Source organism: Cupressus sempervirens, chromosome 10 (assembly GCF_028749045.1).
Source record: "Cupressus sempervirens isolate cs-2001-9-10 chromosome 10, ASM2874904v1, whole genome shotgun sequence".
Classification (NCBI taxonomy): domain Eukaryota; kingdom Viridiplantae; phylum Streptophyta; class Pinopsida; order Cupressales; family Cupressaceae; genus Cupressus; species Cupressus sempervirens.
This window is the reverse complement of record NC_143127.1, coordinates 239076822-239094106: the sequence shown is the minus strand read 5'-3', so window position 1 is coordinate 239094106 and position 17285 is coordinate 239076822. Positions and strand designations below refer to the sequence as shown.

General features: G+C 35.2%; 1 protein-coding gene across 3 annotated transcripts in view; it reads right to left on the bottom strand.

The window, feature by feature from the left end:
• The window catches only part of LOC149533522 (2-oxoglutarate (2OG) and Fe(II)-dependent oxygenase superfamily protein), a 178701-nt gene that overhangs the window by 138260 nt on the left and 23156 nt on the right, over window positions 1–17285 (bottom strand). For all 3 annotated transcript variants that reach the window (XR_016357013.1, XM_089804590.1, XM_089804591.1), the window contains exons 3-4: window positions 2676–2759; window positions 2330–2500 (exon numbers count right to left, since the gene is read on the bottom strand). Coding sequence is in view for 2 of the 3 variants with exons in the window: in XM_089804590.1 (XP_089660716.1) it covers window positions 2330–2500; window positions 2676–2759 (255 nt within the window). In the remaining variant the exon portion in view is untranslated. The remainder of the gene's footprint in view (window positions 1–2329; window positions 2501–2675; window positions 2760–17285) is intronic.

Sequence of the window (17285 nt, the reverse complement as noted above, 5' to 3'; positions counted from 1 at the left end):
TCGTGGCTGTAATGCAAATTAGCCTTCTCAGGTGGCTAGTAATGACGAGGAGTGCAAACACTCTGCAGCTAATTTTGTTTGAGTCTGGTTTGATAACACATACCAAATGCATTTGGTGAGTGAGTATTGTACAACTGGAACTTTCCTCTTCTATCTGACAGGTAGGATGGATATTCAAGGACGAAACTGTAGAAGATATGACGTGGCAGTGTTAGCAGGAGTATGCCAAAACTGAAAGTGCAGAATTCTCAGATGTGGAAATAATTCAATAATGGTTGAAAAAACGGATGTATGAACCATTTTGAAAATGATGATGAAGCAGGTCATTGCAGAAAGTGTGTGGTGCTGTCAGTAAAAAATGATGCCAGCCCTTCATAACCAGCCAGTCTAAAGGGTTTGCATATTCCTTAAGGCTGCGATTTTGGAGTTTTTTTTGAAAAAACATGACTAGTAAAGGCAATAAAAAAGAAATCTCTTGTACACCGAAAAGGAAGTGAAAAATGTCTTTCATGTAAAACATTGATGCTGGTTTCTTAAAAAACGGAACAGGAGTCTTGGCATTTTTTTTTCCCTTGGAAAAGTAAGTCTTCCACTCTTGCACAATTGTTGATGATTGTTATTTCTTTATCTTTGCTAGTGGTTTATGTTTATAGTTGCTCTTGTATGCATGAGCTATATTGTTACTTTCAAAAAAAAATGTTTAGTGCCAATTTGACACCCAAGAAGGGCATTTCAACACAAACTAAATACTTATAATTGCCCTAAAAAACCCAATTTAGAGAGCAAATGTTCTCCATGCCCATAAGATCGCTACAAATATTTTAGACTGCTAATAAAGCATCCAAATGCTTCTACATGGCTTAGACAGCCCTAACTACACATACAATATTCTCCAAATTAAATAAAGATTTGCATACACATATACTTGCATTATCAATAACGATGGCTTTACTCCACCAAAACATGAGAGCTATTTCTCTCCCAAATTTGGGGAAGCAACTTCACTTTTCCCATTACTTTCCAGTTTCCAAATGTGAGAAGATAAAAGACAAGTATCTAAACTAAAGATAAAATGCCAAACATTCTAAATTCCAATTCACTACCTGCAAAAAGATGGGTTTGCCTCTTTACAAGCAAAAAAGTTCACCACTTTTGACAAATTCATCAGTGTGAACACTATTTCCCATGGTGTTTGGCAAGTTCACTGAGAGAATACATGTTCCCCATTTCACTGGAAAACTAATTTCTCAGTCTTTTCTGAGTCTGCAATTTTGAACAGATGCTTCACAAAGGTTCCTCACACCATCCTTATTTGTCGTCAAGCCTTCCCACATCCCAGTTACACTGATTTGGTGATGGATTCCTCCTCTAAGCTTCTTGACAACATTCCATAAAGCTTGAACAAATAAGACCCTGATGGTCTTACACATTTAAGACCTGATTTTTCAAAACAGATTCTAGCAATGCTTCATTTGCAGGAAAACCTTAAAAATCAAAACTTAATGAACCAAGACAAGTAGGCTCTGTTCGGCAAGTCCACCATGTCCACGGACAAAACTGCAAGTCTTTAGAACACACACTCCAATGTCTTCATAATGATATTTTAGGATATAAATCAAAAAAAAAAAAACAAAACCTTCCCAACACCCTTCAAAAACTGGAAAGAACTCCATGTCAAGTTGGGGCATCTTTAAGTGGAAAGAACTCGATGTCAAGTGCTGGAGGATCAGGATCAGCAAATAACAACATAGAACCAAAACCCCGCCATAAAGAATCCTGTAAATTAGGGATAATGAACTCGAACGATAAGTTCAACTTCTAATCACGCCTTGGATTGAAGTAGAGTATAAAACTTCCATGCATTTGATATTTTCTTGCAATGAGAATAACAGAATATATCATCAAACATTGATGATGAAATAGTCAAATTTTACACATAAATGCAAGCATCCTAATGAGATGTTAGCTGGCTCCTGGCAAAGGATCACAGTGAATGTATTAAATATAAACTTGCATCACTGCATATGCAAATGATTGAAGATGTAATTGTTCAATCATCTTGCAGGTGGGCATTCTATCAAGTAAATATGACTGCTTCCATATCACATATTGTGTTTCATAGTAGACAATTTTATATTCTCACTTATAAATAATAATATTATGATACTCTCAACAAAAAAAAGTTCAAACAAATTTCAGATTAGGTCTTCCTGCAGTTCCTTTGTGATTGAAAAGCATGTATACTCAGATCGTTTGGTTCTTTCTTATTGTTTTTACCATCCTATCAACTTAAATAATAATGAGAACATAAAAAAATTAGGCAACACACCTGAGCCAGATAAATCTGAGAGCCAGCATCTAAATAACTATAAAGACCTTCATTTGAATCATCCTCTAACAAATGACATCCATCTTGACTTTGTTTTTCATCAATTGCCTTACCGTGAATTCCTCTGCTCTTCTTGCATAGATTTATGAAGCTATAAAATGATAATGAAATCTGTCGTTCAATCAAATTCAATGCAGTTATAATTTACTTTGCATTCTTTACTCCCAATCATTTTAAGTATACCATACAAAAAAACACGCAAAAATTAACTAGAAAATCAAAATGTCAAAAAGAAAGCCTAAATATATCTAAACTGTAATTGGTTGAGAGGAGATAAACAACTTACTCTATCGTGGCCTCTAATATCTCCATAAAATATTGATCCCAATCGAGACAGCATTGCCTCAACTGTTGATGACCCGGCATACATCTGAAAGCAAGAAATATATCAAGTTTGATTGTTTAATCCAGTTTATCTTTGAGAGAGGAAATATAAAGATGATCGTATCAAATACTAGAAGCAAATTACGGAGCTAGCAGCATACAATCAATTTTTAGACAGAAAAAGACTTTTGCAAATCCAAATCAATGCGACATTCTCAACAAAGTGTCAAAGACAGAACCAAATACAAAATTGAAAAATTTAATAAATTCTCTGGCACAGAATCGGCATCAACTTGATCCCAGGTTCCAGCGCCTGTATTTTCTGTCGGAGAACAGGTCATAGTTGATTCCCCATGTCTAACAATTTGAGAAACAGCACAAGTTGAATACTGTAAAAATATAGGCCCAATCTAAAAATATAACAGATGCTAAGTACCCGATAACATCATTGTGGTTTTGTTCCATGTTTCCTTTTATGTTATAGCCTCAAAATAAACAATCTCGGGAAAGAAGATTCATTTCTTCTGGAAGTTTTTCATGCCCATTCTAGGGATACTTTGTTTATGAAAATTATGAAGCCTAGGGATATTTTACGTATGAAAATTATGAAGCCCTAAGTAGCTGGAAATCCATATCATCTCCAAATTCCCAATGCAAATCATGCTTCCTTTCAGCCAGATAAAGATTTTGAATAATAATAGCAGAAAAAATGCAGCATTAGATGCTCGAGAAGACAACCAGTTTATGAAAATCGTCACTTGGAATAATAATGGAGTGGCCTAAAGTCATAAATTGTTCTATGCACCAAAAACATGAAAGGGACAGCTTGCCATGCTCAAAGAAGGCTAGTAAACAAGATAAAAAGGAAGCTATCATTTCAGGTCATTAATCCTATTCAGGATGAAAGAAATTGCTTCTCAAGACAAGGCCCATATATAAGGTTTGATTCTCAAATAATTTGTGGCCTCAACAAATACCCATCCAAGAACCCTTCAAAACAAAGAAGAAAGGAAATGAAAAAGAAAACCAAATGTGTCCTCCCACTCCATTAAATGCTGATGCATTGTCTGATATGTGCAAAACACACACTACATGTAACTAGGCAAAAAGGCATGTCCCCAACGAACACTGACTCAACGTCATGGTCTTTCCCCACTTCAACATCCTTGGGATGCTTTTGGTTAAGTAAATATCAATTCATCAATTGGTAATTATTTTGTCAGTGAGTTACAATTTAGCATGTGTATTTATCCTCTTTTTTAAGTATGAGAACCACAGCTTTGACAAATGAGAAGACTAGGATTGAAAGCATAGACATATATGGAGGAATTCTGGGTCATCTACTGTTCAAATGATCAGGTAGGATGTATATTAGCCATTGATCTCTCTAACATTGTTTTTAATTAAAGTAAATGTTTATCTTTTTATAGGATGCCATGCGGTACAAGGACCAATGGTTTTGTCCATCTTTGACAGGCCTCTTCATAGAGGATATTAAATAAGGTGACCAAGATAGTGTTGTTCAATTCTAAAACATAAAGCAGCCAATAATATATTTGCATGTGTTATGATTGAGAATAAGTACCCACATATCATTTAGACACTGGGGTATGTTCATCACATAACTCCTGCTTATTGATATTAATAAATGAATAAGATGAACTATTGGAGAAACAATAAATACAAAAAAATTATTAAAAGTCACAAGTCACATGGTCAATCACACAGCATTGTTGGCAAACTAAGGGAAATGCGTCACCCTACAATTATCCAATATGCAAATAAAACAGATATGTTTCCACCTTCATCATGTTGTAGTGTCTTTTAAAACCAAACCAGTTAATTAGAAAGATGGTAGTTTTCTCTGAGTGGCGAAGGTGGGACAGATCTAGTTCTAATGATGGTATACAAGGTGAGTACCTATCATTGGCTGATTTTGTTCAGATTTTTGGAGACATGTGAAAGATGTAGTGACTATCATTTCTCTGCCTCCAATACTTTATTTCATTTGCATATTTGACAAGACAAATCATCCCCTTCTTACGTAGATCTATTTTTAGTAGGGTTGGCCTATGATCAGGGTTCTCATAAGTCAGCACAGTGGATAGGGGGGCCCAACTGGGACCTATGGAGCCTCGCAAGAGGCTTTATCAGCCATCTCATGTTAAGAATATAACCTAGATAAACCTACAGGTCTGATGGTACAGACTGTACCTGCTCTTATATATATATATATATATATATATATATATATATATATATATATATATATATCCCTAATGATTGGCATTTAATATAAATATATATTGCTCCTAGAGGTGCCGACAATTTCTAGATAATGCCTTGTTTGGTTCTTGATTAAATTAGTTAGTCATAACTAAATTACATTTGCTAGATCGCCAGCTTAGGAATAATAGTTATTTTGTTAGTGCCAAGGGTTATGTCCCTTGAGGGACATACCCTCTAGAAAGGGTATATATCTGGGTTGTGAATGCAGTTTAGATGACACACAAACATAGCAGTCTGCTCTTCTAAGTATTCTACTTCCTGCAAATTATAAATTCAGAGATATTCTTATCCATTCAAGATCGAGTATAGAGGTTTGGACCTACATTAAAATAAGTGATAACTTATTCAAACAATCTGAATATTCATCTTATCTAGAAGACCATTCTCAACCATACAAAACTGAACTACAAGTCTGATTCAAAGCACAAAGAATTTGCAGAACTTTACATGGTATTAGAGCCTAGTTATCAGATCTAGGGCTCTGCAAAATTCAGTAATCAGACCTCATATATATTCAGTAGTTTTCTCCTATCTTCAATGGCATACACAATCAGACCCGATGACAGGTTTGATGGGAAAGAACACTTTGAAGCCTGGAAAATCAAAATCTTGATGATTCTTGAAGAGAACAATGTTAAACAATTTGTTGATGGAGCATCCAAACAACCCCCAGTTGAACCTCACAAATCCATATGGAGCAATGGAAATAGAAAAGCTATTCAAATCATCTTGGATGGAGTTAAAAATGATATCGTACCTTATGCTTACGAAACATCAAACTGCCTACGATATGATGAATGCATTACGAAATGCATATGAAGTAAACAATGCAACTAGAGTTCTTGCACTAAAAAGGCAACTGAATCACATCCAAATAAAGAAAGAAGAATCGATAAACACATATTTCCTAAGAGTTGCCAGCATTAGAGATGAATTATCAAGCATAGGAACCATCATTAATGACACTGAATTAACACTCACTGCTATAGATGGATTGCCTAATTCATGGGAAACATTCGCACAAGGAATAAGTGCTAGACATCAGCTTCCGGACTTTAACAAACTCAAGAATGATTGTCTTCAAGAAGAGTCTAGAAAACTAAAGAAAGGAGGGAAACCAAAAGTAGAAGATGAAGAACTTCACGTTCTTAATGCAAACTTCTATAAGGGCAAGAAGAAGCATTTCAAGAAGAAAAGGGGAAATCAAAAGAATGGGAAGCCCAAGAAAGATCTATCTAAAATAAAGTGTTTCAAATGTGAAAAATTTGGACACTATAGATCTAATTGTCCTAAAAATTCCAATCAACACGCAAATTGTACAAATGTCATCAGAAAAGAAGATACTTATGATTCTGAGAACCATGTTTTGTATTCTTCTCTATCAAATGAAATTTCAAACAAAGCATGGGTGATTGATAGGGGATCCTCAAGACATATAATGGGATACAAAGAAACTCTAGATTCTTTATCAGAGAAAGTTAATGGTGAAGTTACCATTGGTGATAACTCTACACACTCGGTTGAAGGAATTGGAAGTTGTACTTTGAAACTAAAATCAAGAAATACTCTTCTTCTTAAAGGTGTACTCTATGTATCGAGGATTAAAAGAAACCTAATCTCAATTACAGCACTTGAAGATGATGGACACCATGTTGCATTCGTGGATGGCAAAGTATTAACTTGGGCTAAGAACTCTTCCATCAAGAAAGCAAAGTTAATTGGTCAAAGAAAGGGATATTTGTATGAATTGAATATAGAATCTAGTCGATCCATTCAAACCCTAGTTCACGAAGCTGAAGATTCAAACAAAATATGGCACAGAAGATTAGGGCATCTAAATTTTAAAACTTTATCAACTATGGAAAAGATGGTTACTGGATTACCCAAATTAAATAAAGATCACCCTAGTATTTGCAAGGGGTGTGCTCTAGGTAAAAGCACTAGAAGTCCCTTTCATGATAGTACTAGCAAAACAAATAATGTACTAGAATTAATTCATTCAAATTTATGTGGACCAATGTTTATTCCTTCTCTTGGAGGATTCTGGTATTATATCTTGTTCATAGATGACTTCTCTAGGAAAACATGGATTTATTTCTTAAAATGCAAGGAATCAGAAGAAATCGTACAAAGATTTAAAGAATTCAAAGCATTAACTGAAAAAATTTCAGGACATAAAATTAAAACCCTTAGAGCAGATAACGGAAGAGGATATACCCTAAACTTGTTTAAAAAGTTTTGTAAAGAATTACGGATCAAGAGGGAGTACACTGTTCCTTATAAACCAGAACAAAATGGGGTAGCTGAAAGAAAAAATAGGACAATTATTGAAGCAGATAGGGCTATGATTTTTGACCAAAATCTAGAATACTATCTTTGGGCAAAAGCCTCTTGTACTGCTATATATATTCAAAACAGAAGCCCTCACTCCTATCTTAAAGATAAAACCCCTAAAGAAGTATTTACTAAAGTAAAACCCAATATAAGTCATCTCAGAATTTTTGGATGTCCTGTATATATTCATGTTCCAAAAGAAAAGAGAACCAAGTTAGAACTCTCTGGGAGGAAAAGTATCTTTGTAGGGTATAGTGAAACTTCTAAAGCATATAGAATTTTCATACCTGGACAGAAAACTATTGAACTTAGCAGAGATGTAATCCTTGAGGAAAATCTTGCATTCAAAAGAGCCATAAGTTCTAATGAACCTTCTCCTTTATCGAGTTCTAAAAGAAATAGTGAATCAGGATCCCAAAGGGAGAACTTAGAAGAGATCGAAGATGAAATTCAAAATATGAAACTTGAAGAAAATTCAAAGAAAAGACCACTTTGGGCCATAAAAATAGTTGAAGCAGCTCAAGAATTTGTTGCACCTTCAGGAACAATCAGAGAAAGTAAAAGACCTAAAAGATTTTCTGGTTATACAGCAAATATGATTGATTTATCCAAAACAGAGCCAACCAATCCTTCTGATGCTATTAAACATTCAGCCTGGAAAGAAGCTATGACAGAAGAATACCAATCAATTATAAAAAATGATGTTTGGGAAATTGTACCAAGACCTAAAGGAAAATATGTTGTTTCTTCCAAGTGGATATTTAAAATAAAGCATGCTGCTGACGGTAGTATTGAGAAATATAAAGCCAGATTTGTAGCCAGAGGATTTTCTCAAAAAGAAGGGATTGATTATGAAGAAACCTTTGCTCCTGTTGCTAGATATACGAGTAGTCTTAGCAATTGCCGCATCAAAGGGATGGATGTAAAAACAGCTTTCCTAAATGGAAAGATTTCAGAAGAAGTCTATCTAGAGCAACCGGAAGGATTTGAAACCCATGATCCTAATGCATTTGTTTGCAAGCTCAAGAAAGCTCTCTATGGACTTAAACAAGCTCCCAGAGCCTAGTATAAAAGGATTGATAAATATCTCACTGGCTTAGGATTCTCCAAGAATGAAGTCGATCCAAACTTATATTATAAAAGAGATAAAGATGATATGGTAATTCTGATATTGTATGTTAATGATTTATTAATCACAAGTGATGATCATCTTATAGATCAATGCAAGAAAGGTCTAACTAGAGAATTTGAGATGAACGACTTGGGGCTTCTCCATTACTTCCTGGGATTGGAAGTACGACAGAATTCTGACAGTATCATACTTAATCAAGGAAAGTACACATCAGATATCTTGAAGAGATTTGGAATGTGGAATTGCAAGTCTATGTCTTCTCCAATGGAGACTAAGTTACATAAACTTAAAGAAGCAGTTGCAAAATCACCTCCAATAGATTCTACTCTCTATAGACACATGATTGGGTCCCTTATGTACCTAGTAAATAAAAGACCTGATATTTTCTATGTTGTTAATGCTTAAGTTAATTTATGTGTGAACCTAAGGAGATTCACCTAGTTGTTGTTAAACACATTATGAGATACCTACAAGGCACTCTTAATTATGGACTCAAATATGAGAAAGTTGCTTTAGATTTGCATGGATTCACCGATTCAGATTGGGGTGGAAGTGTTAAAGACAGGAAAAGAACTTCAGGATGTTGTTTCAGTTTAGGATCAGCTATGATTTCATGGATATGCAGAAAGCAATCTTCAATAGCTCAGAGCTCCACAGAAGCCGCATACATTGCAGCAGCGATGGCCTCCTGAGAAGCAATATGGCTGAGGAAGTTACTTGTGGGATTATTTGGGCAAGCCATGAATCCTACGATTATTCATTGTGATAATCAGGGTTCAATCAAGCTCTCTGTAAATCCAATTTTCCATGACAAGTCCAAACATATTGAAATTCCTTACCATTATGTAAGAGATATGGTAGATAGGAATTCTGTAAAATTGGAATACATTTGCACTGCAGATCAGACAACAGACATATTCACCAAACCTCTATCTAGAGTAAAAATAGAACATTTCAGGAGGAGACTTGGTATGGTTGAGTTGTAATCCATTTGTACTCTTTTGATTATGCATAAAACAATTTTATTTTTGTTAGGCTATTGACTGTTATGGGCTCCACCATGTGTAATCATTATTTAAAGAGGTGAAGATCTCTGAAATAATGAATACTTGTGTAAAAGGCATTATGAGAGGTGATGATCTCTTAGATAATGTACTAAACAGTAGATTTTACTGTAAGATCCAGATGAGTTTTAGATCATTTTGTGATGTTGACATTGCTATGTTCATGGGTCACAAATTGGATAAAGGAAGAATCTTAGTATTCTTCGGGTTTATCCTATATTCTGATAGATCTTAAACTTAGGATCTCGTTGTGATATAGAAATACCAATTTCCATGAGTCACAACATGTGTCTTATCACTAGTAGCAGTGATTTGTCATATCAGAGGTTTAGTAATATGACTTTGTATCATGTGTTCTATGATACCACAGACTAAGAAGAGACAGACAGATATAGAGTATTAATTCTTTCTTAAACATCTGTACTGGTGTTGCTAGATATGATATCTCTCTGTAGGATTATCAAGTTAAGAGGGAGTGTTAAGAATATAACCTAGATAAACCTATAGGTTTGATGGTACAGAGCGTACCTGCTCATATATATATATATATATATATATATATATATATATATATTGGCATTTAATATAAATATATATTGCTCCTAGAGGTGCCGGCGATTTCTAGATAATGCCTTGTTTGGTTCTTGATTAAATTAGTTAGTCGGAACTAAATTACATTTGCTAGATCGCCGGCTTAGGAATAATAGTTATTTTGTTAGTGCCAAGGGTTATGTCCCTTGAGGGACATACCCTCTAGAAAGGGTATATATATGGGTTGTGAATGCAGTTTAGATGACACACAAACACAGCAATCTGCTCTTCTAAGTATTCTACTTCTTGCAAATTATAAATTCAGAGATATTCTTATCCATTCAAGATCGAGTATAGAGGTTTGGCCCTGCATTAAAATAAGTGATAACTTATTCAAACAATCTGAATATTCATCTTATCTAGAAGACCATTCTCAACCATACAAAACTGAACTACAAGTCTGATTCAAAGCACAAAGAATTTGCAGAACTTTACATCTCAGAGGTTAAAGACAATCTCCTATATTTTAGGAGGGTTGTTTTTTAGGAGGAAAACTAGTTAACCTACTATTTTAAGACATCAATAAGAGTCTAGGTGCAACGTAAATTTTCAATTGAAGAGGTCTGGTGTTTGGTTTCAAAAATAATAAATTAGAATATTAAAATATTAACTTTGATGTTTTAATTAAATTAAATAATGTAACTTATTATAAAGTTACTTTATACTAATTTAATAAAGTAACTTGATATTATATTAAATAAAGTGATTCCATTAAAGGTCAAAAATGGGAAAAATAAAGTGGACACCCGAGAAAGAATTAGAAGAACATTAATAAAGTGAAAAAGTTGAAGTGATGCAGCCCTAATTTGGGCACCCAAGCTAGAGAGAAATCAAAAGAGTTTTTGAGAGGCCATTTTCTTTGATTTTATGAAGTCTGAAACCAATGGTGTTTGACAGGTTGAATTGTTAAGGTGAAATCCTTCACAGTTTGGTTGATTAGCTACAAGAGAAAGAATATTACGATGATAGATAGTTTCTATTATTGCCTATTATTATTTTAATGGTTATATATTTGTAATCTATTATGAATATTAGAATGTTTCTAATATTTAGTCAATTGTTAGTTAATTGTTAGCTAGAATAGAATGTTTTTATTCTTTACTATCATTTCCTAAGGAATAGTTTAATCCTTTGTATGTATTGATCCATTGATCATTGCTAATAACAAGCAAACATTTTACCAATTACTTTGTAATATGGTATCAGAGCTAAATTTTAAAAAAATTGAAAATTTTATAACTTCCCTTTGGAAGTCATTTGCTTAAAATTTTCGAGACTAATTTTTTTGGAAAATTCGTGTGCAAATCATCATCCAAGCTGGAGAGAAATCAAAAAAGTTTTTGAGAGGTCATTTTCTTTGATTCATGAAGTTTGAAACCGATGGTGTTTGACAGGTTGAATTGTTGAGGTGAAATCCTTCATAGTTTGGTTGATTAGCTACAAGAGAAAGTATTTTCTATTATTGTCTATTATTATCCTATGTTCCCCCAAGTTTCCGATACGGGGACAACAGGGGACGGCAAGACGGATTTCCGAAACGGCAAATCTTTTTGGCAATTTTGGGGACGGGGAGGGACGGCTATATATATATATATATATAGCGAAATTTTAAAATATATATTGAAATTTGCAAATATACATATCATTCATATGATCATGTCATTTAAACATTATAGAACCATAACATACAACATTTGAATGCCATCAGGGAAATAATATCGATTTTAGAACCCAATTGTCAAAATGCATATTAATATCAGTGAACATTGAACAATGAACATTAACAATTGTCAATATGATAATGTCATAATGATAAACATGATAAATCTGAAAATCAAAATCAAAATATGCCCAAAGGGTAGAGGGCTGCTATAAAGTAATAAGTATCAATGTATCATAATCATGTTCATGTTCAACATAAAAAAAATGTTAGTGTAGTTTTTTATTTTTCCTATTTTGCTAAGTTTTTCCTACATTTTTAATAATCTCGCTTAGGTTAATAAAGCATGTCTTATTAGGTGAATGGTTGTGAGGTGTCACCTTCCTACATATGAGCATCCATTAGCTATCTTGGGAAGATACTTTGCTATCTTTAGTCCAATAGATGGTTGCTCCTCATTGGTTGGTGTTGCCACCTCCTCCCTCTTCCTAGCCTATATAAGCATGCTACCTGGCTTGTATTTGCATCTCTTGTTTTTGCATCCTCTTAATGCTATTTTGCTTCTAGCATTTGCATTACTCTCTTGGAGACTAACTCTGTGTTGCTATTTTGATTTTGTATCATTTGCATTTGTAGTTTAGATATTTACTCTTTGCACTAGTTTTCTGGGTTATTAATCTTTTCAAATTCTAACATGGTATCAGAGCTTTTCTATGTGCAAGAGTAGATTTTAGTTTCCTTATTTGAGAGATTCGGAGGGGGCTAATAAACTTTATTGTAGTTTTTTGAAAAACGAAGTATGCTCTTCTCTTGCATCTTTGGATGATCTTGAGAATCAGAAAAGTTTTGACAAAAACGATTTTTCTCTGGGGTTTCAATCTCAAATCTGACAACCAACTTGCATATTTGGAATTTTCAATCAGTTTTGCAGATTCCAGCATGCCATTGATGGACTTAGAAAGCTGATCCAGCATTTGCATGTCATATTCTGGTTGTTGGGGCCGTTTTTTGATTTTTGGAGCCATTTTTTACTGTTAAAGGCGTCTGATTTACACTACAGCAACATCTTCTGTACATCAACAAGAAAAACGCTTTCTGGATTTTGTTCGCAGCCTCGAAAAACCATCTGGGTATCTTTTAAATTTTGCATGCAAGCTGTATATTTTGCAAAATCGAGCATGAAAAGCTACAGCCATACCCCTCTCCATTGGCAATCGCAGATTTGAACGCAGTTTTCAAATGTCTCGTTCTCCGATTTTGATGATTCTTGTTATGAACTTAGCTATTTTTTTGTGCTCTATCCACTAGTGGAGTTGTTTTTTTATTTTCATTCATTAGTTCTTCAAAAATTGCAGATTCTCGGCCGTGACTGTGCACAGTTCTCATTTTGGAAACTTTGGAGGATCATAACTTTCTCATACGACCTCGTATCGAGCCGATTCTTTTTTTGAAAGTGCATGATTTTTTGAGTAGATCACAGTGGTGCTATTTTTTTCTTTGATTATTGTGCCTAAATTTTACTTTCAACATATGCTATTCATGAGGGTTTGTAATGCATTGAAATCAAGACCACTAAGTATTTATTTCTAGTGGTAGTTGTAAACGCACTAAAATAAAGTGCCAAATCATATTTCTTTGGGAGGGTTCTTTGATTGAGTAAAAAGGGGGGGCATTGTCGTGGCTGGGTTCGCTTCTTTTTAGCATTTCTTCTCTGCATTTCTTCATCATGGATTAAACAAATATGCCCATCCTAACTCCATACAATTACTTTGATTGGAAATCACGCATGACAATTCACTTAAGGAAAGCTGGATTAAATAGGATAACTATGGGACTTGAAACTAAACCTGCTAAAGATGAAGATAAGCTTAAGTGGTTTAACAAATGTGATGAGGCATATGGAACATTGTGTTTGTATGTTTCTCCTAACTTGCTATTTCACATTGAGTCTTTGGATACACCAAATGAAGTATGGACAAAGCTAGAAACACTATTTGGCACACAAGATTCAATGAGGGGTCATATGTTGGAAAATGAATTAATTAGTTTGAGTCCAGGCAATTTCAACACAATCCAAGATTTTTTCACCAAATTGAAATCACTAAGGCTGCAGTTAAAACAATGTGGAATTGAAAAGAAAGATGAACAACTGATTCTTAGTATTCTCTCTAAACTAAGTTCAGAATATTCTGTGTTTGTCTCTACCTTCTATGCTACTAAGGGTGCACTTGGTACTCAATTCACCATGCCATCTTTAGATGATTTTGCTTTCAATCTCACTCGAGAACAGGACAAGCTAATCCAGATGGGCACTCTTAAGTCCTCTAAGTCACATGCCTTGGCTGCCAACCAAGGCACAAAAGAACAACAAGGACAAAGTAGTAACAACAATAGTAAGGACAAGAAACAAAAGAATAGCGAGGAGAAGAAGGATCAGATATCGATTTCTTCAAAAGCAACTATTGATACACCATCTTCCAAGGGCGATAAGCCTAAGAAAGAAAAGGTCAAATGTGCCTATTGCGAAAGACCTGGTCATGATGAACATAAATGTTTGCAGAAACAACTTGATCACTTGACATACATTCTTGAGAAGAATAATATCAGTGTTCCTGAGTCTATCAAACAAAGTTCTAATGAAGGGTCTAACAAGGAAAAAGAAAACAGCAAGGGGAAAGGAAAGGGCAAAGCCCTTTTTGCAGTTGCTTCCTCACCATCCACTTGGGTTCTTGATTCGGGTGCTTCACACCACATGGCTTCATCTAAGGAAGAACTGGTATCCTTGGAGCCGTGTACTATGCCTTCTATTTTGATGGGTGATAACACTCCTGTTGATGTGTGTGAGAGAGGGTCTGTTGATGTGGGGGATGGCACATTCCATGATGTTCCTTGTGTACCCTCATTGTCAACTAATCTCCTATCGGTATACCAAATCACTCACACAAGTTTAGGCAAGCGGGTTGAGTTCACTCCTAGTTCAGTGGAGATACGTGAGTTGCACAATGATTCTACAGTTGCAGTTGGGAGAGCAGATCATCAATCACGACTCTATATGTTTTCTCACTTTGTTCCTAATCCTCCTTTGACTGTTCCACTCACTCACTCTAATGATGTGAGCAGATTATGGCATGAGCGGTTTGGCCATCTTAACTTCCACTACTTGCGTCAGCTTAACCATCAGAGCATAGTCACAAGGTTGCCTTCTACTTTGACATTGGAGTCACTTGGAATACATGATAGATCTTCTAATGGGTCGGATTCACTTGAGCAGTCTTCTACCTCCACTTCTGATGCAAAGAGTGATTCAGAGGACTCACCTCCTTCCTCTCCTAGTCATCATTTACAGGTTGATGATTCTCCTCTAGATTCTCCATCTTCTGGTCCACTTTGGGCTAGACAGACCTTGCAGTTTGCAAGTGATTGGGTTGGAGATCCATCAGACACCAAGCAGACTCGTTCACAATTCCAGGATGCTCTACATATCTTCATTGCTACTGCCTCAAATCCACAGTCCTTTCATGAGGCTTTTGGTATTTCTGAGTGGGATACAACTATGCAGGAAGAGTATAGTTCCTTGATGAGTAACCACACTTGGGATTTTGTCCATTTTCCTAAGGGAAGAAAACTTGTTCGATGTAAGTGGATCTACCGGACAAAATTTGCAAGCTTTGTTGGGGGTGTGGGATGCTTCATCTTTTGAGGGGGCCTCTTCCTCTCACTTGGAGTCCTAATTTTCTTTGGGGAGTCTCTTTTCTCTCTCTTTTGGGGGAATTTTATGTACATGGGTACCTCATCAGGCTTGACTTGCCAGGACCCATTTCTACATCCACCTAAGCTTCGCTTATAGGAGGGTGTTAGTGTAGTTTTTTATTTTTCCTATTTTGCTAAGTTTTTCCTACATTTTTAATAATCTCGCTTAGGTTAATAAAGCATGTCTTATTAGGTGAATGGTTGTGAGGTGTCACCTTCCTACATATGAGCATCCATTAGCTATCTTGGGAAGATACTTTGCTATCTTTAGTCCAATAGATGGTTGCTCCTCATTGGTTGGTGTTGCCACCTCCTCCCTCTTCCTAGCCTATATAAGCATGCTACCTGGCTTGTATTTGCATCTCTTGTTTTTGCATCCTCTTAATGCTATTTTGCTTCTAGCATTTGCATTACTCTCTTGAAGACTAACTCTGTGTTGCTATTTTGATTTTGTATCATTTGCATTTGTAGTTTAGATATTTACTCTTTGCACTAGTTTTCTGGGTTATTAATCTTTTCAAATTCTAACATGGTATCAGAGCTTTTCTATGTGCAAGAGTAGATTTTAGTTTCCTTATTTGAGAGATTCGGAGGGGGCTAATAAACTTTATTGTAGTTTTTTGAAAAACAAAGTATGCTCTTCTCTTGCATCTTTGGATGATCTTGAGAATCAGAAAAGTTTTGACAAAAACGATTTTTCTCTGGGGTTTCAATCTCAAATCTGACAACCAACTTGCATATTTGGAGTTTTCAATCAGTTTTGCAGGTTCCAGCATGCCATTGATGGACTTAGAAAGCTGATCCAGCATTTGCATGTCATATTCTGGTTGTTGGGGTCGTTTTTTGATTTTTGGAGCCATTTTTTACTGTTAAAGGCGTCTGATTTACACTACAGCAACATCTTCTGTACATCAGCAAGAAAAACGCTTTCTGGGTTTTGTTCGCAACCTTGAAAAACCATCTGGGTATCTTTTAAATTTTGCATGCAAGCTGTATATTTTGAAGAACCGAGCATGAAAAGCTACAGCCATACCCCTCTCCATTGGCAATCGCAGATTTGAACGCAGTTTTCACTGTCTCGTTCTTCCTCATACGGACTCCAATTTTGATGATTCTTGTTATGAACTTAGCTATTTTTTTGTGCTCTATCCACTAGTGGAGTTGTTTTTTTATTTTCATTCATTAGTTCTTCAGAAATTGCAGATTCTCGGCCGTGACTGTGCACAGTTCTCATTTTGGAAACTTTGGAGGATCATAACTTTCTCATACGACCTCGTATCGAGGCGATTCTTTTTTTGAAAGTGCATGATTTTTCGAGTAGATCACAGTATTGCTATTTTTTTCCTTGATTATTGTGCCTAAATTTTACTTTCAACATATGCTATTCATGAGGGTTTGTAATGCATTGAAATCAAGACCACTAAGTATTTATTTCTAGTGGTAGTTGTAAACGCACTAAAATAAAGTGCCAAATCATATTTCTTTGGGAGGGTTCTTTGATTGAGTAAAAAGGGGGGGCATTGTCGTGGCTGGGTTCGCTTCTTTTTAGCATTTCTTCTCTGCATTTCTTCATCATGGATTAAACAAATATGCCCATCCTAACTCCATACAATTACTTTGATTGGAAATCACGCATGACAATTCACTTAAGGAAAGCTGGATTAAATAGGATAACTATGGGACTTGAAACTAAACCTGCTAAAGATGAAGATAAGCTTAAGTGGTTTAACAAATGTGATGAGGCATATGGAA